This window comes from Cyprinodon variegatus, unplaced genomic scaffold, assembly GCF_000732505.1.
Source record: "Cyprinodon variegatus isolate N-32 unplaced genomic scaffold, C_variegatus-1.0 Scaffold229, whole genome shotgun sequence".
Taxonomy (NCBI): domain Eukaryota; kingdom Metazoa; phylum Chordata; class Actinopteri; order Cyprinodontiformes; family Cyprinodontidae; genus Cyprinodon; species Cyprinodon variegatus.
Window position 1 is genome coordinate 368077 of NW_015150682.1, and position 25915 is coordinate 393991.

Below are 25915 nucleotides of genomic sequence, written 5' to 3' on the forward strand. Positions count from 1 at the left end.
AACAGCAGGGTCACATCTGAAGAAAAATCCTCCAAAAAAAAAAAAAAATAAATATTTTTTTTTTTTATTAAATCCATCTTTTGGTAATCAAACATTATTTTTGCAGTGCTTTGTTTTGCTATTTTGCACCTAAAGATGACTATGGTTATATCATAAATAGTTAAACTGCCTTCACACATGAATTCACATTCCAAAAGCTTTAAGATACAAACAATAAGGATTCACAATCATCTGGCTTGACTTTTCCTTACAGTTTTTTTTTTTTTTTTTTTTTTTTTTTTTTGGGGGGTAAATAAGTAATTTATGCCTTCAAAACCAATAGATGGAAAAGTTAGTGTTTTTGAAAAGTGAAAACCTAAAAGCTTGTCTTATGTTTTATGTTCATGTTATTACATTGTTACATGTTATTACAAGTATAATCAATAGTTATACATCATTATTTTATTATTTTCAAAGTTTTAGAGGATATATAAACGCATTTATGTCAAGAAGTATTCAAATCTATGGCAGATTTAGATTTAAAGTTTTCTTTCTTTTTTTTTTTTTTCAATAGTATGTTTATTTTAACTGGAAGTACTATTAACACTTTGCAGTAGTAGTCAGAGTAGTAACAGACTCAGTCTAATAGAGAATTTCTAAAGGGACCAACAGATTAGGGTGAAGACAGAAACACCTTTAAATCATATAGACTAGGAATTTGTTTACTAAAGTACTTTAGTAAATAAATTCCTAGTCTATATGATTTAAAGGTGTTTCTGTTATTTGAATAATTTTATTATTATTTGAATAATTTTATTTAAATATCAGGGGGGAAAAAAGCATTGTGAAAATCAATCAATATATGCACCGCCCGCCTGGAATACCCCGGTATTCGCAGCACGCGCTTCTCTTTGTAGCCAGCCGTTAGCCGTAGCAGCAAGTTAGCCTTATATTTGCAATAAACGGGATGGAGAGCGGTGAGGGGTGAGTGTTTTTATAGGTCTCACATTAGCTGGGTTAAGAGTAAGTCGCCTCTCCGACAACAGCTTTAAACTATTGGTTGTTTATTTTGCAGTTTGCTCTTTCATTCAGTCCTAAATGTTTCTGCTGCTCATGCTAGCATTACCCGCTAGCATGCACTTGCATCTTGTTACCTGCTTAATAAAAACCAGATGAAGCTATGCGTTTTTAAACTGAAAACACTCGCTTTGAGTAACTTTGCAAGTCCTTGCATTTTGTATTTTACAAATGGAATACTGTGCAAAATACATTCCTGTTTTCCCCTCGTACACTTTTTTTGTTATTTTTTATTGTACTCAGATATTAAGAAGCTAAAGACTAGTTGTCTCGTGAACCCAAACTGATCGCGCCTGTTTCTTCACTTTTCATCATTTTTTCTGTCGTTTCCATTAATTAGCGAGTCTCCAACCGTTATTCACAGGCAGCTGATGAGTGCAAAACATGCAGCTTGTTATGGGATTTACTGCATCCTTTACTGTGAATGCTCACAATATGTAAGTTAATAATATCTGGAGGATGTCCCAAAGAGAAATCACTGTTAGGAGCTTTTTTTATTGAGCTTTCATCGGTCTGTTCTTATTTGTGTTCCTATAGAGCACGCTTTTCCACTTTAAATTGAGGATTTTGGATACTTACAAAGAAGCAAGGAATTACAATTAAATTCTGTATTTTATTTCGTCTGCTATTGTAGATGATTTTGCCCTGAATGTCTGGTGATGATTTTTCAGATAAAGCATTTACATAATATGAATTTCAGTGTGGTCAACCTCCTCTTCAGAGGACTGTTGGACATCAACAGTCTTCAGGCAAAGAGACTACAACAAAAGACCCTTCCTGCCTACAGCCATGGGCGTAGGTTTGAAGAGGGACCATAGGGACATGTCTCTACCAATAATTCTATTTGAATAACATGTTTATAGTTTACAATACAGTGTTGTTGCAGCAGTCGCTTCTTTTCTGACAACTTGTATATTGAAGTTCATATTTTAAATGCTCAGTGTCAGTTACTCTTATAGTTCCCGCACCCATGGAAATACAATAAATCTATTTGCAGTCCCTTGGATATGTTATTTTGCTTTGCTTTACAATATAGAGAATATCAGCATATCAGATAAAAATAATAAGAGTAGGTTTTACCTCTGTTTACCTCTGCACAATTCTATTTCTTCAAAAGAAAACACAGGATAAATCCACACAAACAGACATATTTAGACTATATTTGCTTAAAAAGGCACGTATTTACTGTTAAATGTTACCCTTTTCAAAGTATTAAGTTGTCCCAATTTTACATTATTCTGAGCCACTGACGCTTCAAACATTGATTAACAGAATCTTGTGTGTGTGGTGCTTATAAAATTTGTATAAATGTAGTAAAAAAGGCTATTTTCTCTTTAAACGAATGTGCCCTGATGCTCACGTCAAGCATAAAAAAATAGGAGCATGCATAAGTAGGACCAATGACATCAGACCAATTTAACTTAAGACCACTAGTGTCCCTACCAAGGTTGAGATCAAACCTACGCCCTACGGCTATTAAAATAATCAACATTGTAAAAGTTATCAATATAATATATTTGAAATTTAATTGAATTAATAATTCCCTCAAATATATTGTTTTGTATGCTGATTTTTTTATTTATTTCTAAAGATGAAGACTGGCCAAATAATTTAATTCAATTTTCTTTGTGTAGACGTTTATTACTGTTTATTCTGGTCTTAATTACTTTTACTAACTAAACATAAACAGTTAAAGCGGTTCATGCTTGGGCATTCTTCGGATCACAGAACAGTGTCAAGTGTGACCCTGGATATGTTCACATTACAAGTTATTTCTTACTTTTCCATCTATTCCCCAATCAGTCTTGACGAATGTGAGAAATTTTAAATATTGAAAACGTGTAAGGATTTAGAAACTATTGAATACTGTCTGCTTCAGTTTCAGTAATTTTATTTTTTTTTTCTAAAATCGGCAACCACAAGCATTTTAAAACTTTTTTTCATAACAGAAGAGAGCCAAAATAACATTAAGAAACATCTGGTTGGGAGATTATATTTGTTAGAGGCACAATAACTAACAAAAATGTTAGAATTAATAGAAATTAGTGTTGTTAGTGGATATGAGAAATTATTTAAAAAAACGTCTCGAGACAGAGAGGTCCTTCCTCCAAAGGAATACATTATTTGTGCTTTTATAACTTTGTTGGATCATCCAGTAATCCTATAAGCCCAGCAGCTAAGAATCCATTCTATTTGCTAAAAGACATAAAATTGATAATTGTGTTTTATCTGTTCTCTCCTCAGAATGGAGGTTGATACCTGGGACCCCAGTCTGGAGGACGAGTTGGGAGTTTCACTTGATGAGCTAAAGAAATGGATTGAAGAGGCTGTGGAGCAGAGTGAAGTTGTGCAGAAGAAAAAAGCGCAGCTGAAAGAGCTTGAAGAATGGGTGGAGCAGAAAGAGAAAGAGGAGGCCGAGACAGAGAAACTTCTCAACGATGCATACCAGTAAAACTTGTTACTTTCATTGGTTTATGTGTTGTTTTGATTGATTGATTAACTTTATTGATCTCACATTGGTAGAATTTACTCGTTATATCGGCTCAAATAATCAGTGACAGTATTCTCCCAGCTATTAAGACTCTCTGGTTTCTTCAGGTCTGTAACGGAGTGTGAGAAACTTGTGAAGGCTGTGTATGAAAGTAACGGTCTGGTCTATCGGGAGAGCAGCTCAGAGGATGAGGGAGGCGGAGGAAGAAGGCTGCCCTCTGAAGTCATCGAGATAGATGATGATGAAGATGATGACGTCATCGCCGTAGGATGCTGTAAGGAACAGTTTTCTACAAATGAGTCACCTATGCTGCCACATGAGCCTTATTTTCTCCCTTTCCCTTCTTTTCTCCACCATCAGTGGTTCCCCCGTCGAAGCCACTAATGCCAGCTAAAGACCCAGTGGTGAGAACAGCCAGCGAATCCCTCTGTGTTTGTCCTCTGATGACCTAGTGTCCATGATGAATGATTAATTGTATTATTTGGCTACCATGATCTTTGACTATTTCTTTTCCTGTAACCCTTAAGACATTTGCGCCCCCAGAACTGGATATTTTCGCTTTTTCCAACCCTTCTCTGTAAACCTTAGAGATGGTTGTGAGTGAAAATCCCAGTAGATCAGCAGTTTCTGAAATACTCACACCAGTACGCCTGGCACCAACAACCATGCCATGTCGAAAGTAATTTAGATTACCTTTCTTTCCCATTTCAGTGCTACATCTTAACTGCAGTTGTTTGCCTTCACCATATCTACATGCTTAAATGCACTGAGTTGCTGCCATCTGATTGGCTAATTAGAAATGTGCTTTAACCAACAGTTGATTAGGTGAACCTAATTAAGTGGCTGGTAATTGTGCCAGGACTTATTCTGAATTCATTAATTATGTACATTTTAATGCAGAAGGATAAATTCACACAGTTAATTGCATTGCATTTCTTAAGTCAGAAGCGCTTGCATTTGTTGTTTCTTGTACAATTGTAAATCTGATGCACAAGCAGCATCTCAACTGTTTCTCTGCTTGGGGTATTCAAGCTTTAAAAGCATCTCAGTGCAATAGTAATAGCAACATACCCTGTGTTTTAGTGATAATTGGAAAATATTGTTTCTCATGTATTTTATTTTTTCCTCAGTAACCTAGGTTCCTGTTTTGTGACCATATTTTTCCGCACTAAAAGGCACACCTAAAAGCTTTCAATTTTCTCAAAAACCATCAGCGCGCCTTGTAATCCGGTGCGCCCTAAGTATGGATCAAGATTAGGCTTCAATACGTCTCGCAGCTACGGGGAGCAGCCGCCGACTCCTTTTTCTCTCATGGGAGCATACTAGGTCATTTCCATTTGTGTTTAAGACCCCATAATGGCTCCTTTCAAGAGATGGGCTTACAACGTGAGTTTAAACTCAGTGCTATCAGTTATGCAGTAAAAAATAGGAATAGATCAGCAGCTTGAGAATTAAACATTAATGAATCAATGGTGCGGAAGTGGAGGAAGCAAGAAGATGACCTGCGCCAAGTAAAGAAGACTAAACAGTTTCCAAGGGAACAAAGCAAGATGGATACATTTGGAGGACAAACACGAACAGCGAGCAGCAAGTAGAAGTGTTGCTTGAAAAGACCTTAAATCTCTCCATCCTCAGAAAAACTACTGTTTTGCAGCAACTGCCACAAGGTTGTAAAGAAAAGCTGGCCTCTTTCCACGCATATTGCAAAAACAAGATCTCTGAAAAAAAGATTCGGTAGGAGCATGTCATCAACATAGACGAGGTTCCTTTCACCGTTGATATTCCTGTGAACCAAACTGTGGATAAAATGGGAGCAAGTAAGGTGAATGTTCGCACCACAGGGAATGAGAAGTCAAGTTTGACTTAGTTATCTGACTGTTTCATTCACATTCTCTTTAGTTTAGCTGCATCCAGTTGTTGCATAACAAGCCCAGCTACTACTGTAGCTTCTGTTCTATGCGCCTTATAGTGCGATTTGCCTTATATATGAAAAAAAATAATAGGCAAATTCATTGAAAGTGTGCCTTATAATCCGGTGAGCCTTATAGTGTGGAAAATACGGTATATCTTCTAGATATGTTTAGTTTAATAATGAGTTAGGATTTTTTTTCTTTTTTTTAGTTGGTCACCATTTAATACATTGATTATTGTCAAAAATATTTAATATTTAACCCTTCATGATCCTCTTGATATAAGAAGAAAACAGTTTTCTTTTTTTTATGTTTCTCAATTAATCGTTAGTTGATTGATAAGATTAGTCAGCTTTACATTAATTAATTAATCATTTTACTGTAGGGAAGGCAAATTTATTTATAAAACACATTTCTGTAGCAAAACAATTCAAAGTGCTGTTCATGACCAAAAAAAAGAAAAGTCTTTCATCGAATTTGCATAAAGTATCTGGAGTTTCTACAGAAAGCTAAATAACTTAACTTTCAATCAATTTGCTAATTTAATAACCTTAATAGTGGATAAAATTAAATGTATATATGCGTTGCTGTGCTCATATTTTTATTGTTTATTTTTTTGTCATCATGATTTTAATAAAAAGTTTGATTAATTAATTAAACACCCTATTACTGATTTGATAAAAAATTTGCATTGAGTCCCACCGCTAAATAAGTACATATGTATATGTGCAGATGAGAACTATTTCACTTTGTGTGTCTTAGGATATGATGCCAGTAACAAAACTAACACAAATGACTTATTGATTAAGTTATATTGTCTTTTAAAATTACAACCCCTTTAGAAGTTGTTATAAACTATCTATGTGATCATGTGTCTATTGTTGTCTGATCTCTGTTACCAGTTAAAAGACGCCTCCACAGCCCTGCAGAAAGCCACCCAGCAGGTCCAGAAGGTGGTCCAAATAGTCACCAAGCCTTCCACTGGTTCTGCTTTGATACGAACAGCGGTGCAGTCTGCAGCTCAGCCAGGTGAGGGATCACAACGCTTCTCACATCCTCCTCTGTGGAGCCATCTTTGCTACAAATGTGGGATATTTTTTATTTTTTCCACCAGGCATTCAGACCTCCACACCAGCAATATTTGTATCACACGCCCCATCTCAGACAATGACGAAGCCGAATCCTAACATAAAAGAGGACGAGCTCAAAGTCGGGATGAGCATCCTGGGAAAGAAACGCACTAAGACATGGCACAAAGGCACCCTGGTTGCAATTAACCCTGTTGGTATGCTTTCTTTAAAATCATTCTAAACTTCACGTTTCTGGCTTTTGGACATACTTTTTCCTTCAAACAAAGTTTATTATTTTCTTGACATTTTAAATAATTCCGGAGCTCTTTCTATTTTCAGGAAATGGTATATTTAAGTATAAGGTAAGGTTTGATAAAGGCAAGAGTCTGCTGTCTGGAAATCATGTGGCTTTTGAGTACAACCCCACGCTGGAGAGCCTGTATGTTGGCGCTCGTGTGGTTGCCAAATACAAAGATGGCAACTTGGTTTGGCTGTATGCTGGAATCGTAGCAGAGATGCCTAACAACAAGAACCGCATGAGGTATGCTTATAAATCAGCAACGTTAGACAGGTAGTTACCTCAAGTTTCTGATTCTCTGACGTATTTGTTTTAGGTTTCTGATCTTCTTTGACGATGGCTATGCTTCATATGTGATCCTTCCTGAACTGTACCCAGTTTGCAGACCTTGTAAGATTGGAAGTTTTATTTTCTCTATATTAAAATAAATTGCATGTAGAAAATAATGTTAAAAAGGATGATTTTTTTCTTTGCATAGTGAAACGTACTTGGGAAGACATCGAGGATGCGTCTTGCCGCGACTTCATCGAGGAGTACATCTCTGCCTATCCCAGTAGGCCGATGGTGCTCCTAAAGGTCGGTCAAATCATCAAGACTGAGTGGGAGGGGACGTGGTGGAAGAGCAAAGTGGAAGAGGTGGACAGCAGCTTAGTCAAGATTCTCTTTTTGGTGCGTATAAGCCACACCTGAATTTAAGTATTTTCAGAGCTTTACTTCTGAATCAACAGTGTTTCTTTTTTTTTTTTTTTTTAGCTTTTTCTAACAACAGTGTAACACTTTGTTTACATCAGTTTTTGTGTTTTCTTGGTGTCGAGCAGGATGATAAGAGGAGTGAATGGATTTATAGAGGATCCACCAGGCTGGAGCCCATGTTCAACCTGAAACTGGCTTCAGCAAACACCCATGAGAAGAAGCTGGCTGGCCACCAGAGGACAAGACCCAACATGGGTAAAGATACTCAGTCATGCAGAATAGAAAAAACACAAAAATTTGCAGCTTTACTATTTGGTATTTAATGTGGCCTGACTTGATCCGAGGTTTCTCTGAGATTCTGCAAGCCTGCATTGGTTGAGGCAAGCCTTTTACATAAATGTGGGAACTGGGTAAAGAGGAGCCAGAAGTTTGGCTCATAGTTCCTTTACAGCTGTGCGATTCAGACAGAGAGCTATGAAAACTCTATTGCTTATGCCACGGGCAGATAGCAGTCTTATCTGGCCCAGGTTAACATAGTCCGACATGAGCATTGAGATTCTATAAATGATAAAAAATAAAAGTTAGCATTCTAGATTACTCCTTTATCTTTGTCCTCCTTCCATTTTCTCCCTCGTCTCCTAAATAGTTTGGATAATCTACTTTTCCTCAAAGCTAGTTGTGGATGTTGATGTTCTAAAGTGTTTTATCACCTTCAGCCCAGATCCTCTGTCCAGCGCTAATGAGGCACCTGATAGTAACCTCAATCTAAAACCTGCTACAAAAATCAATTGGAAAATGTTAATCAGCCTCCAAACAATATCTATCAGACCTGTCATATTGCCTCCATGATCAAAGATGGCAACATCACTCTGGCAGAAACTGCTGAGTCTGTTGGCACCATTAGAGTAATGAGAGGTCTTTGCACCGGTAGTTTAAAGCTAGTTTTTCCATGTGACAGACACGGCACCGCTTCGTTGCCATAGTGATGGAGAAGCTTTCTGACCCAGAACAGAGGGATAGATTGAGGGCTTGTTTTTTCTGTCTGTGTTTGGGATGTGGAATATGAGCACTACTTAAAAAACAAACCTTTCTTACAAATGTAGCCAATTTTTAGAAAACATACCTTTTCCTATAATTTGATTGGTAGAGGGCCTATTTCTGAACCCTCATCCGGCCTGCCATGGGTCAGGGAAACAGACCCGGTTTGTGGCTGTGTTTACTGAACACATCACATCCAATCATGTGACTGGGTCGGTTTAAATTCTATTGTATCATGGACAAGATCATTGAGAAGCAAAGGTTTCCAGACCAATACAGTTATTGGATACAAATCTTTTCCCATTTCCGTTTTTTCCACTTTACTGGAGCAATAACGAAAAAGATGTGGACCAAGCAGATAGCTTTATTATTTAGTTTTACCTTCTGCTTCAGACTGCCTTTACTTATTGAGGTCAAACTCAGTTGATGTTGCACAAAAGCTCTGCAGTTGCACAACCTTTTCTTTATGTCTTTTTTTTAACAGCTGTTTCTCAGAGTTACAGTATTTTTGTTAATTTTTAATTTACACATTCCTTCATAAAAAAAAAAAACTTACCATGAAATAAACACCTCAGCAGAGCATTCTGCAGTTTCATGTGCTTTCTGACTATCATACACCATTTAGTCCAGATCGCCTTTGGAAGGTAGGACTGGGCGTCATAAGCCAAGCCCCACTTGCTGGACCTTTATATATTATTAATACAGATTTTATTTGGACTGTAGACTTTTATTTTAAACATTACTTTAAGCATAAGTTATCTGTTCCCTTTGCTACACTTCCTTTACTTTTTGAACTGAGGCTGCACTGTTGTAAAGCAAATATTTAAAAATTATGGTTTAACCCTTCCTAGCACAGCAGTTAGTTTTATATAACTGTTTACAGCATTGTAAAACTTATCCTACAGTTTGGTAGTTTGGGATAATCCTAAAACACAAACTTGAAACCTTAGGGTCAGTCATAGCTAGAGTTACAGTGTTAATAGAATTTTGAACAGTATTTATTCCTTTATATTCTCTGCTTTGGGGAAGACAGTTTAATTAAAATTCTCCACTGTGGTTGGAGCTGCTTGTGTTTTAAATTAAATGCTGTTGAACAAGCTGCCAGTACTGCTTGGAGAGCAGTCTTAGTCCTCCTCCATATCCTGAGTTGGGAGACTTTGTTAAAGTCATATTTAAATAGAGTTATAATTAAAGTACTCTCAGTCTGAGGTGTTTTAAACTGTACCCACTGTTCCAAATTTTCTAGGAGCATTAAGGAGTAAAGGCCCAGTAGTCCAATATACTGGTGTGGAAAGTGTCGGAGGTTCTCCTACCAAACCTCAACAATCAGCACCCAGCCAGCCTCAAGCTACAACACTAATTCAACAGCTACAGCAGCGACCACAGCCCCAGCCCATCCAGCAAGTCCAGCAGTCACCGCAGACCCAACAAACCCCTCAGACCCCACAGCCCTCACAATCTGGCCAGCTTCCACGTGTTGAGTAAGTATGCTTCTAAAACATGTCACAGAGACCTCTGCAGATGAAAACAGGGTTAAACCTCACAGAACAGCCCAGTCATTTGGAGTATTACCTGCTTTAGAAATAGGAATATGGAGGGATTTATTAAGCAGAATAAAACACTTTTTTCAATGGTTCTGTTGGAGTTTGGCTTTATCTTAATATGTACAGTCATATATTTATAAGTCATCATAAAGATTATACTTTTATAGCTTTTCCTGTACTTCAAATCTTTAGGGCTGCTAGTAATAATTATTTTGCAAATCGATGAATCTGTCAATAATTTTTTGATTAATATTTTGATAGCCAAATATTCTTTGAAATAGACTTTTTATTAAATCAAACCAGGTAAAACTCCAACATTTCCAATTGAGTAGTTCTATAAAGAGCATATCAACATTTTTTTTTTATCTTAAATGCAAAATGTTTATATTTTTCTTTACAATCTTGGTATAATTACTGCTATAAGTGGGTTGCTGTGTCAGCTAAAGGCACGTTTTAGTCTCTATACTCCAATTAACGATTAACTTATTATTAAATTAGTTGATTATTTGAATATTCAATGAATGTGATTATTTGTTTCAGCCCTTCAACTGTTTTACTTCAACTGTTACGCCTTCATGGGGATAATACTCAACTCTTTAGTAAATATTGATTGGGCACAATCCTTGAAATAAGAGGTTTTAATATTCCTCTCTTTGTTTTATCAAGAAATAAACATCAGATGGCAAAGAAGAGCACCTCTCCTTTCGTCCCTGGTGTGGGAGGGACACATGCCTCCAAGATGTTGCAGGCAGCATCCTCCAATACCAGCAGCCTCTCGACGTAGGTTCTCTTCTTCCTAACTAATAATTTTCAATTGTTTAAAACAGATCACTCACATAGACACAGTGTTTGTTAAAACTCAGTTACTCTTGTAAAAGTCACAGGAAGTCACAGGTAACAATCATGTGCTGCTACCTAAATGCCCTGATCTGTTATCAGCTCTAACAATGGATGTTTTGGTGCTGCAGGTTTATGGTACAGATGCAGGGATCTTAGAGGCTCTACTGTTGCTGCTTGATGACTGGAAATAGATTTTAAGTTTATTTTCAAATGGCTTCTATTTTGGGGGTGGCTGTATTTTCACCTCGGCAGGAAAATTTTATTTATTTATAATTGTTCAAATAAATAAAATAATCCTCTGGGTTCTTACCAGAGTGTGGGGGGAAGCCCGTTAATTCTATACTGCTACCTATAGCTATAGCTATATCTTTCTATTTTATGCCTCTTTGATAATTAAGTCCATTCCTTTCCCATACAATCTTTTCTCCATGTTAATAATAATAGTACATTTTATTTGTAATGCACTTTACATTTAAGAAAATGTAAATGCTACAGGTACAATCATCATAGAAGGGTAAAATCAAAATTTAAAACTAAATATCGCTTTAAAACACTTGTGAATAAAATCAATAACATAATTGTAAAATGTTAAAAGTCATACATCCTGCTAAAAAGAAATGTTTTTAATCCCGTGTAATATTTTGCACAGGCTTATCATTTAAAACCAACCACTGACTGCTCTAACTGTAGAAATCAGATCCATTTTTGTACATCAACTAAAGTTTTCATGTCTTGTTTTCTTTTAACCCACAGTATAAAAGTAGTGAGTACCTCCAATGCTCCCACATCCTCCTTCACGTCTTCATATCAGCGGCCGACATCCACCCTGGTTTCTCCTCCTCCTGTTGTTACTCATGCTATGGCCACCATCCCTCAGCAGCCTTCCTACAGAGCCCCCACAGACCGAATATTCTACCTGGCACACACCTGTCAGCCTGCCTGTCTGAACCGTGTTCGACCAGCAAAATCAGACCTGCACAGAGGAAAGAACCCCCTCCTCACTCCGCTGTTGTACGATTTCAGACGAATGACGGGGCGACGCAAAGTCAATCGAAAGGTAAGCGGGAGCCCTTAAATCATATTACCATGCTGCTCTCCTGAGCGGAGTAAAGTAACCCCTCCTCTTTTCACCCCTCAGATGTCCTTCCATGTTATCTACAAGGCTCCATGTGGACTCTGCCTGCGTAGCATGGGGGAGATCCAGAACTACCTCTTCCAGACCCAATGTGACTTTATATTCTTAGAAATGTTCTGTCTCGACGCGTATGTGCTGGTGGACCGGCCATTCCAGCCACAAAGGCCCTTCTATTACATTCCAGACATCACTAGTGGGAAGGAGGACATCCCTCTGTCCTGTGTTAATGAGATTGATACGACTCCACCTCCTAATGTAAAATACAGTAAGAATCCCTCTGATTTCATACCAAATATGAGATTGCTTGTATTATTCATCATTTGGTTAGCGGGTTTAACCCAGTAAGCTGGCTTGTTATCAACCTGAAGGTTGCTTCAGGCTAGTTTGACACAAGGACTAAACATCCTTTGTAACGTGGGGTAATAGACATCATTAGCAGAAGTGGTATCAATAGTTGGGATGCATTTAAATTGCAGATTTGTGTCCTACTATAAAAAATATTCTTACCAGATGAAATAAAAAACTAGCATTTTAATCATCTTGCAGATCAGTTTAAAAGATCCTGAATAAAATGGAAATCTTTACATATTAATTAATTATTTATTTATATATATATATATATATATATATATATATATTCCAACTATAAAATTAAATATTTTGTCCGATTCTTGATCTTGTTCCTACAAGGTAAGGAGCGCATTCCTGAAGACGGAGTATTTATTAACACCAGTTCAGACTTCCTGGTTGGCTGTGAATGTACAGACGGCTGTCGAGACAAGTTAGTAAAGACAAGCTCTGTCCTTTTTTAAATTACAGTCCAAATAAGCCCCCGATGATTTTCATGCAATCTTGTATGTTTTTTTTCTCTTTAATTACAGATCCAAATGTTCCTGCCATCAGCTGACCCTCCAGGCGTCAGGGTGTACGCCCGGGGGACAGATCAACCACAGCGCAGGATATTCATACAAGCGATTAGAAGAGTGCCTGCCTACAGGGTCAGACAGCTACATAATTTATAGGGAAATAACACCCTCCTAGAGTAAAAAAGATTTTTAACTCTGATGTTTAATATGAAATGGTTTGCTTTCTTCCATTTTGCTCCATCTCAGGATCTACGAATGCAACAAAAGGTGCAAATGTTGTGCTCAGATGTGCACGAACCGGCTGGTGCAGCATGGCCTGCAGGTTCGTCTGCAGCTCTTTAAGACCCAAAACAAAGGCTGGGGCATCCGTTGCCTGGACGATATAGCTAAGGGCTCATTTGTCTGCATTTATGCTGGTGAGAAATACTTTACATTAGAAGCAACAAAAAAAAACAGACATGCATAGACAACTATTCTAGGTGGACAATTTATTCCTTTCCTTCTCTTTTTACAGGTAAAATCCTGACGGATGACTTTGCTGACAAAGAAGGTCTGGAGATGGGTGACGAGTATTTTGCTAACCTTGACCACATTGAGAGTGTGGAGAACTTCAAGGAAGGCTACGAGAGCGAGGCGCACTGTTCAGACAGCGAAGGAAGTGGCGTGGATGTGTCTAGGATGAAAATCCAGCCATCTGCTTTAGTCTCTAGCAGTGCCAGGAAAAAAGGTGAGAAAAGATGAGAGGTGGTGGCTGCTGTATTTTTACTAGCCGCGGTGTCATTAACTGACTGAATGTTTCCACTCTTCACGCTCTCCTGCCGCAGCCCAAAGCTCCAGCTCATCAGATGATAGCAACAACGAAGAGGAAAAAGATTCAAAGAGTGAAGACGAAAGCGACAGTTCAGATGACACATTTGTGAAGGAAAACTTCTACACCCCTGGTTCTGTGTGGAGGAGTTACACCACACGTGGACAGGCCAAAGGAAACAAAGAAGGTATCTAGTGTTAGCCTACCATTGTGTATTTGTACTATGGTTTGGTCAATGACACTAACAGCCAACACCCACAGCAATGCAATCTGGAGCAGAGGAGCACATTTTCTCACATTTCTCAGTAGAACGTGTTCGACTTATTACATGTTATCACCTACATTTGAATGCAGGAGGGAGGGGTCAACATTGGGTATAGCAGAGTGCTGCGTATAGTGTGAGTGGATAGAAATGGAGCGAGAAACGGAATATTAATAATTTATTCTCTTTTTCTTCAGTGACAATTAGCATTCTGGGTAATGTCATTTATGTCTGCTGCCTTGAGACTGTTCAGCTGGCTAAATATTAAATTAGCATTTAAAAATGTGATTCTATAACACTAGCAATATTAAATACCTATTGCATACACTGAAATGGCAATGATGAATTATAAACAATGTATTGTTAAGCCTTAACCCGTTACTTTTTCTTCTGCTGCAGGAAGTCAGGACAGCAAAGATGGGTTGAGTGTCTCAGCCAAAGGACAAGAAGATGACAAACCGCCCTCTATGCCTGAGGAGACGGGGAAAAGCAAAGTGGCGTCCTGGCTGACCGGCCAAGGACTGAAGAAGGTCAGTGAAATTAATCAAATACTAAATCATGAAGTTTATTATTCTGGTTTCTGGTGAATGACCTTTGTTTTTTTTAAAGAAGCTAGTAGATTCACAAATAAAACTCTGAATGTTTTTTTTTTATATCCTGGATGATATTTATTTCAGTATTATCTTCTCTCTCCAACAGGAAACTGGAGACAACAAGAGGTTTGTTAAAAATCCCCTGCTCTCTGCTAAATTTAATAGATTTGCATTTTTCTTTTTTATTCCAACTCTTTTCAAATAAACTGCCAGTCAAATTGCCTGACCCTCTATGATATTCTTATTTTACAGTCAAATAAAGACTGACCTTGCAAAAAAACAGGACGTCATGACTCTCTCTGACAGCGATGATGTTCAAACGATTAGCTCTGGATCTGAAGACCGGGAAAAAGAGAGAGAAAAAGTCCCCCCAGGTGAACGCTGCTTCAGCAAACACTGCATCTTACTCTACATGTATCATGGTTTTAACGTGTTCTTTGTTTCTTTTCTCCTGTAGCTTCTGTATCCGGTGTGACTAAGAAGCAGGTGGCGGTGAAATCCACCCGAGGCATCGCCCTGAAGAACACCCACAGCATGATGGTGAAGACGGCTCCGTCTGCAGGAGGGGTCGGACCCAGCGGTCAGGGAAGCAAGCCGGGGCAGCAGGGGCAGTCTGGAGGAGGGACAGAAAACGCTCCTAAAAACACCCGCCTGTTCTTCGACGGAGAAGAGTCCTGCTACATCATCGATGCCAAGTTGGAAGGAAATCTTGGACGTTACCTCAATGTAATATGGATTTCTTTCCTGTTGGCATTGTGTGTCACTTATTAACTGGTTGTGTATTAGTAACAGCTCTGCATGCCTTAATTTGGCATATATGTTTGGATCATTTTAAAACTCCTATATTTCTTAGCACTAAAATTAGGTCTGACTCTGTAACCTATCTGACCTATTTGTTCTTATTTTTGTGTTTAATTTCTGTGTGTTTTATTCATTATTGATGGTTTTATAAAAACTGTACAGCACTTTGGTGCTGATACAATCGGTTTTAAAGTGCTTTATAAATAAAATTGACATATATCCCTCTATCTGTGTTACAGCATAGCTGCAGTCCTAACCTCTTTGTCCAGAATGTCTTCGTTGACACACACGACTTGAGATTCCCCTGGGTGGCTTTCTTTGCCAGCAAGTGAGTGACAAGAATCAGAGATCTATGTTCAAAAATAGCAGGCAGATGGAAGCTTTAATGCATTCTTTCTAGACAAGGAATAATAAAAACAAAAACTGAAAACCATCCAGTGTTTTAAAACTGAGCATTTTAACTTTCAACAACCTGAAACCTCGTATTTTTTATTAGAGTTTAATATTAAAGACCAAAAACAAGATTTTACACAGTTTTAGGACAAGGTAATAAACTCTCACTCAACTGATTGGTTGTTGCTATGGTAACTGATTAGAATTTGGTTGTCGCTATGGTAACTAATTAAAATAAATCAAGCCAATAGAATAGGTAGCATATTTATGAGTTAGGATGGCCTAGTTAAAGTCCATTCCTAATTTTTTTTTATGTTTCCTTCAGTAACTTGTTAAAGAGTTGTCAAAAATTTCAGGATTTAATTTTTCTTTTCAGACAAATGTAGTCAGCAAATACAAATAGGTGCTACACCTAAGATGTTTGATGGCCATGCATTATTTCCTCTCAACTTTCTTATTAAACTCTAAAGTGAGGAACTACTTGAACGTTAAGGCATAGATCTGTGACTGGAACATCTTTAAATTCAGACTCATTCCCAGATTTTATACTTAAGAAGTAATTGGAGCTTAGCTTAAGGGAATGTGGTAAAGATTAAACTTTTTCCATCAAAAGATGTTTCATATTTAAACTCGGATTATTGCAGCAGGATAAATGGATCTGAAGTTCCTTAAGAGTTTATTTTTTGATTCATTTACTCATCCATTATTTTACAAATTCTCCTATTTTCCGACACATTGGCCCTCTATCTCTGTTAATAATTTTATTCTGGGTTGGTTCAGGCGGATACGGGCCGGCACAGAACTGACCTGGGATTATAACTACGAGGTTGGGAGCGTGGAAGGCAAAGAGCTGCTGTGCTGCTGCGGATCCACAGAGTGCCGAGGACGGCTGCTGTGATCAACCCGGACCTCTGTTCCCCCCAGCAAGCCCCTTCACACTGTACCCATTTCTGTTATTGTATTTCTAAGTTCATTTTTATGACATCTCATTCTTTTTGTTTGTTGTTTTTATTTTTTTCAGCGTGTTTCTCAAAGTTTCTGAAGTTGTTTCATGCAAAGTTTTCTGTACCTCTGAATAAAAGTTTCTTCAGTGACCAGACATCCTGCATTATTCAGTTATTACTGCTTTCATTGTTAAGTTATTTATTCTTTTAAAAAAACAAACGCTTACTGAGTAAAACTGTGGTTATTTTCCAGGTTGTTGTAGTTCTACTAAGTTAAGTCCAGGCTCACACAAACTAGTCCAGTCCTCTAAATTCATCCAGCAGGGCGGAGCGTTCATGCACACATTCACCTATCAGATTGCCCCAAATCTAAAAAAAACCCCAAACATTTGTCAGTGAAAGCCCCCAACCTGCTAACAGAACAGAAGCAGTTATCCTTTGATGGGTTGGGCTGTTCTTTGTTTCTCTGTCTCATTGTTAGCATGTTTTACCACCCGGTTGTCTTAAACCGTCGCTCAGGATGTTTCTCTACGATCTGGTGAGTAAAACCCCGTTACATCATTACTATTATTTCTCAGATCTGTTTCTCTGATTTTTTTTGGTATAATCTTTGATGCTGAATTTTTTGCATTGCTTCTTGAAATCATTCCTAAATAAAGGGGGAAAAAAACTTGTAAAATCTATTATTTAAATTTAGAATTTATGATACAAGATGGATAACGCTTCTCAAAAGAATTAATATTTCTGAAAAAAAAACTTTTTGTCCTTTTTTTTATTTTCTCAAAACTACCAGATAATAGTTTAATAGTTTTCCGATTAACATTTTTTAATTTGCCTTACACAATAAAATCCTCTAAAGAAAGTCAATCTATCATCTTTTAGCCATTTTTTTTCTTTATATGCAGAGCTGGCAGGGTGCAGGTGCATCTTTAAAAAAAAAAAGTAACAAAAACCCTTTGAAGCTTACATTCCTTCATTAAATATAAGATTTCTGGAGATAAAAGAGAAGATCAAAGAAAGTCAGCTTGATTCCCACAGGTGCTCTTATGTGGACATTTAGACCAGTTTTAATACTATTTTTTTTATATTAAAGGTGATATAAGCAGGTTTTAGAGGAAATTAAGAAGTTTAAAATAAAAAGCAAAAGCATCCAATATTAGTGTGAAAAGTTTGCTGTTTGTCTTCTATAGTTAGTGGTGGAGGGGAATGATTGGATGCTGGAGAAATCCCTAAACCATGAAAATTAGAATGCAATTAATAACAAATGTCCCCCTTTCTTGTAATAAATGGATATTTAATTACTGAATTAGTCTTATTTGATTGATCAATGAAACTAGAACCAATCTTTATGTATATTTCAGGCTGGTTGCCACAAAAGGCATCAAAGTCCCTCGCAGGGATTTACTGAGAGTAGATGTGACAAGGACTTGGTAAGTCTTCCTTCCTGTATATTTTCTCTGCACATGTGCTTCAGACTGTCCCATTGAAAAATTTGGATTTAAAGTTTTAATCAAAGTCGAGATTCTCAAACATCTGGTTGTTGTGTTATTTTCCTCACAAAACGCAACCAGCTCCAATAAAAAATGATTTATATATTTGAAAAATTTTAAATGCATAAAAACATAATTCACTATGAATTGCTGAGAAAAAAAATTCTATTTATTTATTTATTTATTTATTTATTTGAGTGTCAAAGTATCATGTGGTGTGACTATGGTCCTCTTAAGGTCATTAACATAACTTTAAATGTCTTCATATGTGTCTTCTGCCATTTTTTTTCCTAATATCTAATTTGCAGTCCTATAATTTCAAATGATTTATATTCCGATCTCTATCATAATTTTCACGGCTTTCTCAACTATGATTTAACTTGAGAATATGTTATATGGAATGTTCTGCGTAATTTTCTACACAATGCAAGAAAAATATAAGTACAAAATGAGTGATAATAGGTGATTCTACATTTATGATTGATTTTCTTATTATAATAATAATTGAACTTTATTGATCTCACATTGGAGAAATTTACCACTGCATTTAAGCCATCCCCTTAGGGAGCAGTGGGCTGCCATCAGGGGGCGCCAGAGGAGCAGTGTGGGGTTAAGGGTCTTGCTCAGAGTCCCAGGGTTGTGGTCTATGGGAGTGGGTTTCAACTCTATGCCCTAACTACTTGGCTCCCCTTGTGCCTTCATTGTTGACCTTACTACTTCACCAGAAGTTGTCTATGCACTCACTCTATTATGTTTTTCCAGAATTAAACAAAATACAAGCGAATGGCAGAACACCATATATTAATTATCCACCTTATTGTTGACCTTTGCAGATTTAAGAGTAGTGATGCTCCTCTGTTTTTTTAAGGGACTGTAAAGTCTGTGGCACTGACAGGAAAAAAGAAGCATGATATCAATATCACTTTGCAGCAGAGTTGCAATGTTACTCTACAATCTGAGAGGAAGTTATGTAGATGTAGAAAAATGCTCACCTGTCAGAGATGTAATAATCAAGAGGAACAAAGTAGTCCTGGTGACTCGGCAGCAGAGTGATGATGTAAACCATGTTGATGCTCTGGCAGCAATGACATCATGAACTACGTGCTGGGGCTGGTCAACCCTCCTCAGCCAGGTCTGCCCCGACCTCGCTTCTCCCTCTACCTCTCCTCTCAGCTGCAGTACGGCGTCATCCTGGTCTACCACAGACAGTGTGCCATCTTTCTAGGTAAGAGGAGATTCAAAGAAGATTCACTGAAGTTATGTTACTCTGGATAAAATGTGTTTCCCTTCAGATGAGCTTCAGTTTATGAAGGACCGGCTACTAAAACAATGGAGCATCACTAAAATTGATTTGGAAGACCACAGCAGGTATGAACGTTTGCTAAAATTGGGAGAAAACAACAACAAAAACACTTTTTTTTCCCCTTTAAGGCAAAGAGTAGACCTGCCTGATCCTCTGTCTGTGATGGAGGACACTGAAGGAGCTCCAGACCCTTTATTTGGCGAGATGCTTCTCCACAATGTCGTCCCCAGTCCCAGCTCACTGATTCAGGTAGTGACTGACAGTGAGGTAGGAATGAACAGATACTTAGAGGAGAGAATAACAGTCAGTGTGTTCTTACCTTTTCTGTCAGATGAGTAAGGAATACCTGAGAGGAGCTTCTCCTGAGCTTCCATTGGGCAGCTCATCTGCTTCTCTTTCACCAGACGTGCAAACTGGTAGGATGATTCATGTCATGTGCAGTAATCAGATAATTTAATGAGACATCAATGTGAGATAATTTGGGATTCCACATGACTGCATGTGTTTTTTTTTTTGTTCTTTGGACTAATGGGCCCCTGCAGGGTTTGGATATCAGGCTTAAGTAGCATAGGTTTAATCTAAGGAAAAATACTGATATTTTGCAATATGTGAGTATTAAAAAAACACCCTTTCTGGTGAGGAATAAATAAGCACACCCCTACTTTTTTCCTCCTAAAATATTTCGATTTTTATGGAATTCAAGTGTGTTTAGTGTGAAAACCAAGATGAGGGTTGAAGAGGTTCCTGAAGCTTTCAGGAAGCCCGAAAAGGGTTTAAAACCCATCATTTCCCTTTCTCTGGTGGGGAACATTCAAAATTATTGAGAAAAACTAAGGCAGTAGAAGTCTGCAACCTTAGAACATCCTTACGGTTCCTACAACAGGGTGGTATTTTTTATTGTGGGAAATAACTGTACTAGTTTAGCTTTAACTGGGATGGGCAAACATTTTTCACCAAAAAAGATCCCAGGCCTTCTATGCAATATGGAGGTGGATGTATCGTGTTTATTTTAACTTGTGATTATTTGTGAAAGTGTTTCCCTATTCCATCCTCATCTTCTTGTTTTTCATGCGCTCTATTCGCTACCCCATGATTTGCCTCAGGCATCACTGCATCACCAGAAAGCATCACTCTAAGGGAGGCTGAGCCCGTTCCTGCCCCGGCTGCAGAGGTATGGCTGCAGGCTGAAACGGAGGTAAAAATCCCTCCAGCCCGAGTCTCACTGCATTCTTCCTCTCACATCCAGTTTGAGGGGGAGGATTTTGCTGGCCACCTTGCACAAACGATCAATATGCTGTTGGACCAACCCGATGACTTTCCAGGTTTGGGAAAACATTAGACTATCCCCTTTATTTAGCACAAGTTATCAATTAGGAAATGCTGGGATGTCAACAGGAAGTTTGGAGCTACCAGAAGAAGAGATGAGAGGGCAGGAGAAAGAACAGACTAAGGAAATGACAGGATCCACTGCAGAGTAACGTCTCCGTTCTCACATATGAGCACAAATAAGATCAGAGAAACACAGACTGGCTGATTATTATTCTTATTTTCTTAATCCTTGTCAGACTGCAGCCAACCACTGTCTCCAGTGAGGGTCCTGAGCTGCTGGCCCCGGAGCAGCAGGGTCCCCCCACAGACCAGCTCACCCCAGTCTCTGCTTCTAGGCCCCCCTCGCCGCCCTCTGCAGCCGAGGGCCAGCTCAGGAGCCCCGAGTTAGAGGTGAGTGCCCTCTTATTTTTTGATTGAAAACTAAAATTTTTGTTCTGAACCAGTCCTTCATTTTACAGGCTGTTGTTTTTTTCTTAAGGGAGTTAAATTTAAGGTTTGTGTGGTACTACAAACTGGTCACGCTGGTGCAGGATAATGATGCAGTGGGGTTTATTTTTATTAGGGGGGGCACTGCCGAAGGCTATTGCACTATTGCACATATTTCTTTTATTGTTTTTGGGGTGAAATTGTTGCTGCTTCAAGAAAAAATTCAGAAATTTAAATTATTTTTGATATAGTAAATGTAAGAAATGACGCAACTCTTTTATTAGTGATAAATGGGATCTCACACACACCCAGCAGACGTTCATAAAGCCAGAGTTTTACCTTTTCTATCCTAGTTGTCAGTGCGGCTATTTTGTAATGTGAGAAAATGGAAAGCGAACAAAATGTTAGGATTCATATTCCCTTTCTTCTAAAAGAAAATCTCTGGTTAACTGATTTTTGAGATGAGGTTGTTGTTTTATAAAGAAAGGAACCTTTTCTCCACCTCGCTTTTTCACACTCATGACTTTTATAGACATTTCCTTCTCTACTCATGCCAGCAGGAGGCCCAAATAGAGGTGAGAAGGAAGAAAAGAAGAAGGAGGCAGCTGGTTTTCTTCGATGCAGAGACGCAGCTCTCGGAGGAGGAGCTGCAGCGGCAGATAGACGACCCTCTAACAGAGACCACATCCCCTCCCCTTCACCTGCTTCCCTCTCATAGGGTCGTACCTCCAGCAGAGCTACTCAACAATCCCTGCAGCTGTCAGTGAAGCACCTGTCCACCATCAAATCCTACTGATAATGTCTTTGAGTGCAGGAAAGATTTCCTGTGAAGTAAAAATGTAGGACTTTCGTGGCAATACTGAGAAAAACTACATTTTCTTACAGTTTTGCCCAAGGAGATTGAGGCTCTGTGGAGACAGGCTGCCACTATAACAGAGCTGCTGGACACTGACCTCCAGGTTGGGGAGACCGGACCCGAGTCCACCGACTCCGAGAAGGAAAGAGAGCGGGAGATGATGGAAGTGGCAGAAAGAGAGGAGCAGAGACTCAGAGAGACTAGCACAGAGGTGTAGCCAAGTGTTTCTGCTAATCTTCTAACAAACTGATGACTGTCTGAGGAATTTAAAGTTAATCCTGTGCGTCTGTGTATGAATGCAGGTCCAGGAAGCAATGATGAAGTCGGACATGTTGGGTACTTCAGGTAAAATGTTAATAAAACATCTTAGGAGCCTGTCAGAGTGGGTTGTGAGAACAAGTTTGCCACTTTAAAGCTTTTTTTAAATGTACCTAAATGCTTCAAATCATCAAAGACATTTTAACAACAGACCGAGTTAACCTGAGTAAATTCCAAGTGAATAAGGTTCTAAAAATCCCCTTAATAGAACCAGTCTGACACCATGAACTAGGCATTCCAAATTGAACACAGAGAGGGAGGAAAGATGGAGTCCGTTGGCGTGTTCTGAACCTTTTCTCACCCAAAAGAACTGAAAGCTGTCACCCACGTCCTAAAAAACGATCCCAAAGACTTTCGGAGAAATTTACATTTGAATAGTGTGTGTCCCATAAAACTGATTTAAGGAAAGAAGAAACGGTATAATGACAGTCCCACATGGCAGTATTGTGATGGTCTGGGATCCTTTGCTTCTTAATAGAACCTGTAGCATTATATTACTGATAAAAGCATAAATTCAGGTCTTAAACAGAGAATCCTGGTGGGAAATACTCAGTCATCATTTATCACATTAAGCATTAACACACTTGGATTATGCAGCTGGATAGCAAAACCAGCAAGCCCATAATTTAAGGTGGCCTAATCAAAATCTGGACTTAAAAGTGATACAGATTTTCTAACTTGATCTTAAAGGAGCAGTGCACAACTTTATAAAGTAATTTTTCCCCCCTCTCTGGTTCAACTCGAGACTTTGTTGTGTCTCTGTCAGAGTGAGAGAGCAGGAGAGATGGTTTATAAAGATGAATGCACCTCAACCCCCATCATAGACTTAACATAAAAGTTAAAAAATAAAAATTATGTCTAGGGCGACGTAAGGGGCCAAACTGGAGTCTGATCAGTGACTGGATCATAACACTGGCGTCGTTTCGACTTGTGGCCAGAAGGGGCAGACTTCTGTAAAACTCTGGCTGTCCTTTTTTAAACAGTTTGTTTATGGTTAGAAAGCCTCTTGTGTGGCTAAAGACAGAGATGCTAAAAAGTCATGGCCAGCTGTTGATAAATACATTTTTGTGTCGGTTGTTTTGGGTAGATTTATTTCCCCTAGTAGATAAAAATCATCTTCTGAAAAGCGCTTTTTGTATTTTCTCAGGATATCTTTGCCTGGTGTTTGAATGTTCCTGAAGATGTAAAATATCAAAGTGTGACAAAATAGACAAAGTAATCCAGGATGTTATGATTGCCATAATCTAAACTTGAGGACAGTGCTCTTAAGGATCTTCTTGTGTTGCTTGTTTGAGTCCAGCTGACGATGCCTTGCCTCTGGAGGTGTCGGACCAAAGGGAGAAGTCTCGAGAGATTTCTCCTCTGCACACATCAGAGAGAGAAGGGTGGGTGATAAAAGAGACCTCTGCATGTTTCCATTTGGTTTAAACTTTAATCCATATTCTCCTGTGTGTGTGTGTGTGTGTGTGTGTGTGTGCAGGTCGTCTATCTCCACTGCATTACCTGATATCCAAGAGGCGGAAGAGGAGATGACTGAAATGAGGTCAGCAGATTCGCCTCACTTTGCTTCTCTGGCCTAATAAAAGCTTAAGGAATTGCATCTTTATTTAGATTTGACGTCAAAGTTGTTGTTTTTTTTCTTGTATTTGTGTATTTCCAGTTTGTTGCCAGAGTTGTTGGAGCATGCAGAGGAGCCCATTCTTTTTCACTCACTTTTACCATCTGGGGTGAACCGCAGAGGTGTCAGCAACCTTTTTCACAGTCTGCTGGGTAAGGAGTTGCCATCTTCCCCCTCAGATTTTCCATCACTTATTTTAAAGACAAGTTTATTTTGCTTCAGGAGAGATTCTCTGATCGATATGAGATGTGTGAGAGTTTGCTAAAAGCTTGTGAGCCTTAAACCGTGACTGGAACCCAGCCATGTTTAACCCGGTAACACTGGCTCACAGTTAAAGTTCTGTAGTTCAGCAAGATCTGCTGCTAAGTAATGTTCTTAGATCATCATTTATGTGATTGTAGTTTTTTAGAATTTGATCAACTTTCCGTAAAAGTTAAAAAAAATAATCCACTGGACTTGGTTTCCAAGGTTTGAAGACGTTTCGCTTCCCCTCCAGGAAGCTGATGAGCTGTTGAGAAAGCTTCCTGGAGGGGAAGCGAAACGTCTTCAAACCTTGGAAACCAAGTCCAGTGGATTGTTTTTTTAAACTTTTACGGAATGACTATGACCTGGATGACTGAGGATCTGCATCAGCAATTTGATCAACTATTCTTTCTTCAACATGGTAAAGGTGGCTTCATGTTACAAGGCTGTTTTACTACCAATTATGCTGTTGCATTGCTTAAAGTACGATCTCTGTGTCTCCAAAGCCGTAGTTCGACCAGCATATGATATTTTAAAAATCTGGTTGCTCCCTCTTTCCACATTCTTCATTATATAGACTGGACAGGTGATGCAGACTTGTTTTTATCCAACGACATATATTTATTTCATAATGAAGAATAAAATCATGATTCATTTTCCTTTTCCATTACAAGAAAATCATTTAATTTGTTGTCAGTCCCTAAATGAACTCCGGCATGTAGGAGGAGGGAGTCGGCGCAGAGCAGCTGTTGAGGGTTGAGCTGATTTTGTTAGTGAGGTCACATCCCTGCCTGAGCCTATAGAAAAATAAAGAGTCAGTAAACCCTTTTTAACCTGAAGATGGCGCCAAACAAGCAGGTTTGGACACAAAAGCAGGATTTCAACAAATGTACCTTAAATCATCACAAAAAAAAATGGCTGGAGCATGTAGACGGCGCTATCAGACTTCTATTTATACAGTTTATCAGCAAAAAGAATTGATTTAGGGGTAAGCAGTCCATTAAAAGGAGGTGACTGTGGCTCTATGGCTAGAGTAGTCACACTCCTGTTGCATTGGAAAATTGCAGGTAGTGTAGCAGCTTCCTCCTATCACATGCAGATGTTCCCCTGGACTTGTTCCCAAATCCCCTACAGATTTATTTATCATTGCAGAAATGTGTGCGTGCGTTAGAGTGCGGCTGGTTTGTTGCTTTAGTGTAAAGCATTAGAAAAGTGCTGTATAAAAATGAAGCCCATTTACCATTCAGAGATATAGGACTGCCTCCAAACACTTCATCTGAGTTTGAATCCCCAAAGGAGAACTTTAACAGTGTTGAGGTGCAGCCAAATCAAAAGCTACAAATAGTTTAAAGCTTTATGAAGGCTTAAAGGTATAGTGGATTTTCTTTTTGCAGCTGGATCATCAAAATAAGTGGACCTCTTAATTGTCAGTCATTCTAGTGATATGTTAACGTAAGGCCATCCTAAATGCTTGTCCCGATTTTCTCTTATCGGTGGTGAGTCTGACATAGTGAAAAATTTGCAAATCTTCTTATGGAAAGGGGCCGCATTTTACAGCTGCTTTTTGTATCTCTGCTTCTGTCTCCTTGA

General features: G+C 38.5%; 2 protein-coding genes across 3 annotated transcripts; both read left to right on the forward strand.

Annotated features, from left to right (window-relative positions):
- The first annotated feature begins 874 nt into the window (after positions 1–874).
- On the forward strand, positions 875–16892 carry setdb1 (SET domain, bifurcated 1). 2 transcript variants are annotated; one of them, XM_015381253.1, is made up of 25 exons: positions 875–963; positions 3301–3504; positions 3655–3821; positions 3908–3951; positions 6360–6486; positions 6572–6742; positions 6867–7068; positions 7142–7215; positions 7304–7494; positions 7644–7773; positions 9803–10037; positions 10767–10880; positions 11694–11997; positions 12079–12340; positions 12766–12856; positions 12957–13073; positions 13188–13357; positions 13456–13668; positions 13766–13936; positions 14411–14541; positions 14711–14730; positions 14857–14978; positions 15062–15330; positions 15645–15733; positions 16579–16892. In XM_015381253.1, exons 1-25 carry the CDS (start codon positions 947–949, stop codon positions 16694–16696), a joined length of 3753 nt encoding a protein of 1250 aa, XP_015236739.1. In that variant the 5' UTR covers positions 875–946; the 3' UTR covers positions 16697–16892. The 2 variants fall into 2 exon arrangements, with proteins under 2 accessions (XP_015236739.1, XP_015236740.1); XM_015381254.1 differs by lacking the exon at positions 875–963 and adding an exon at positions 1827–1847.
- Positions 16893–17211: 319 nt separating this feature from the next.
- LOC107088797 (meiotic recombination protein REC8 homolog) lies at positions 17212–24448 on the forward strand. Its single transcript, XM_015381185.1, has 16 exons — positions 17212–17280; positions 18104–18172; positions 19315–19457; positions 19525–19600; positions 19664–19784; positions 19867–19951; positions 20639–20706; positions 20782–20857; positions 20931–21009; positions 21101–21254; positions 21851–22049; positions 22176–22357; positions 22449–22491; positions 23765–23849; positions 23945–24007; positions 24125–24448. Exons 1-16 carry the CDS (start codon positions 17225–17227, stop codon positions 24345–24347), a joined length of 1722 nt encoding a protein of 573 aa, XP_015236671.1. The 5' UTR covers positions 17212–17224; the 3' UTR covers positions 24348–24448.
- The last annotated feature ends 1467 nt before the right edge of the window (positions 24449–25915 follow it).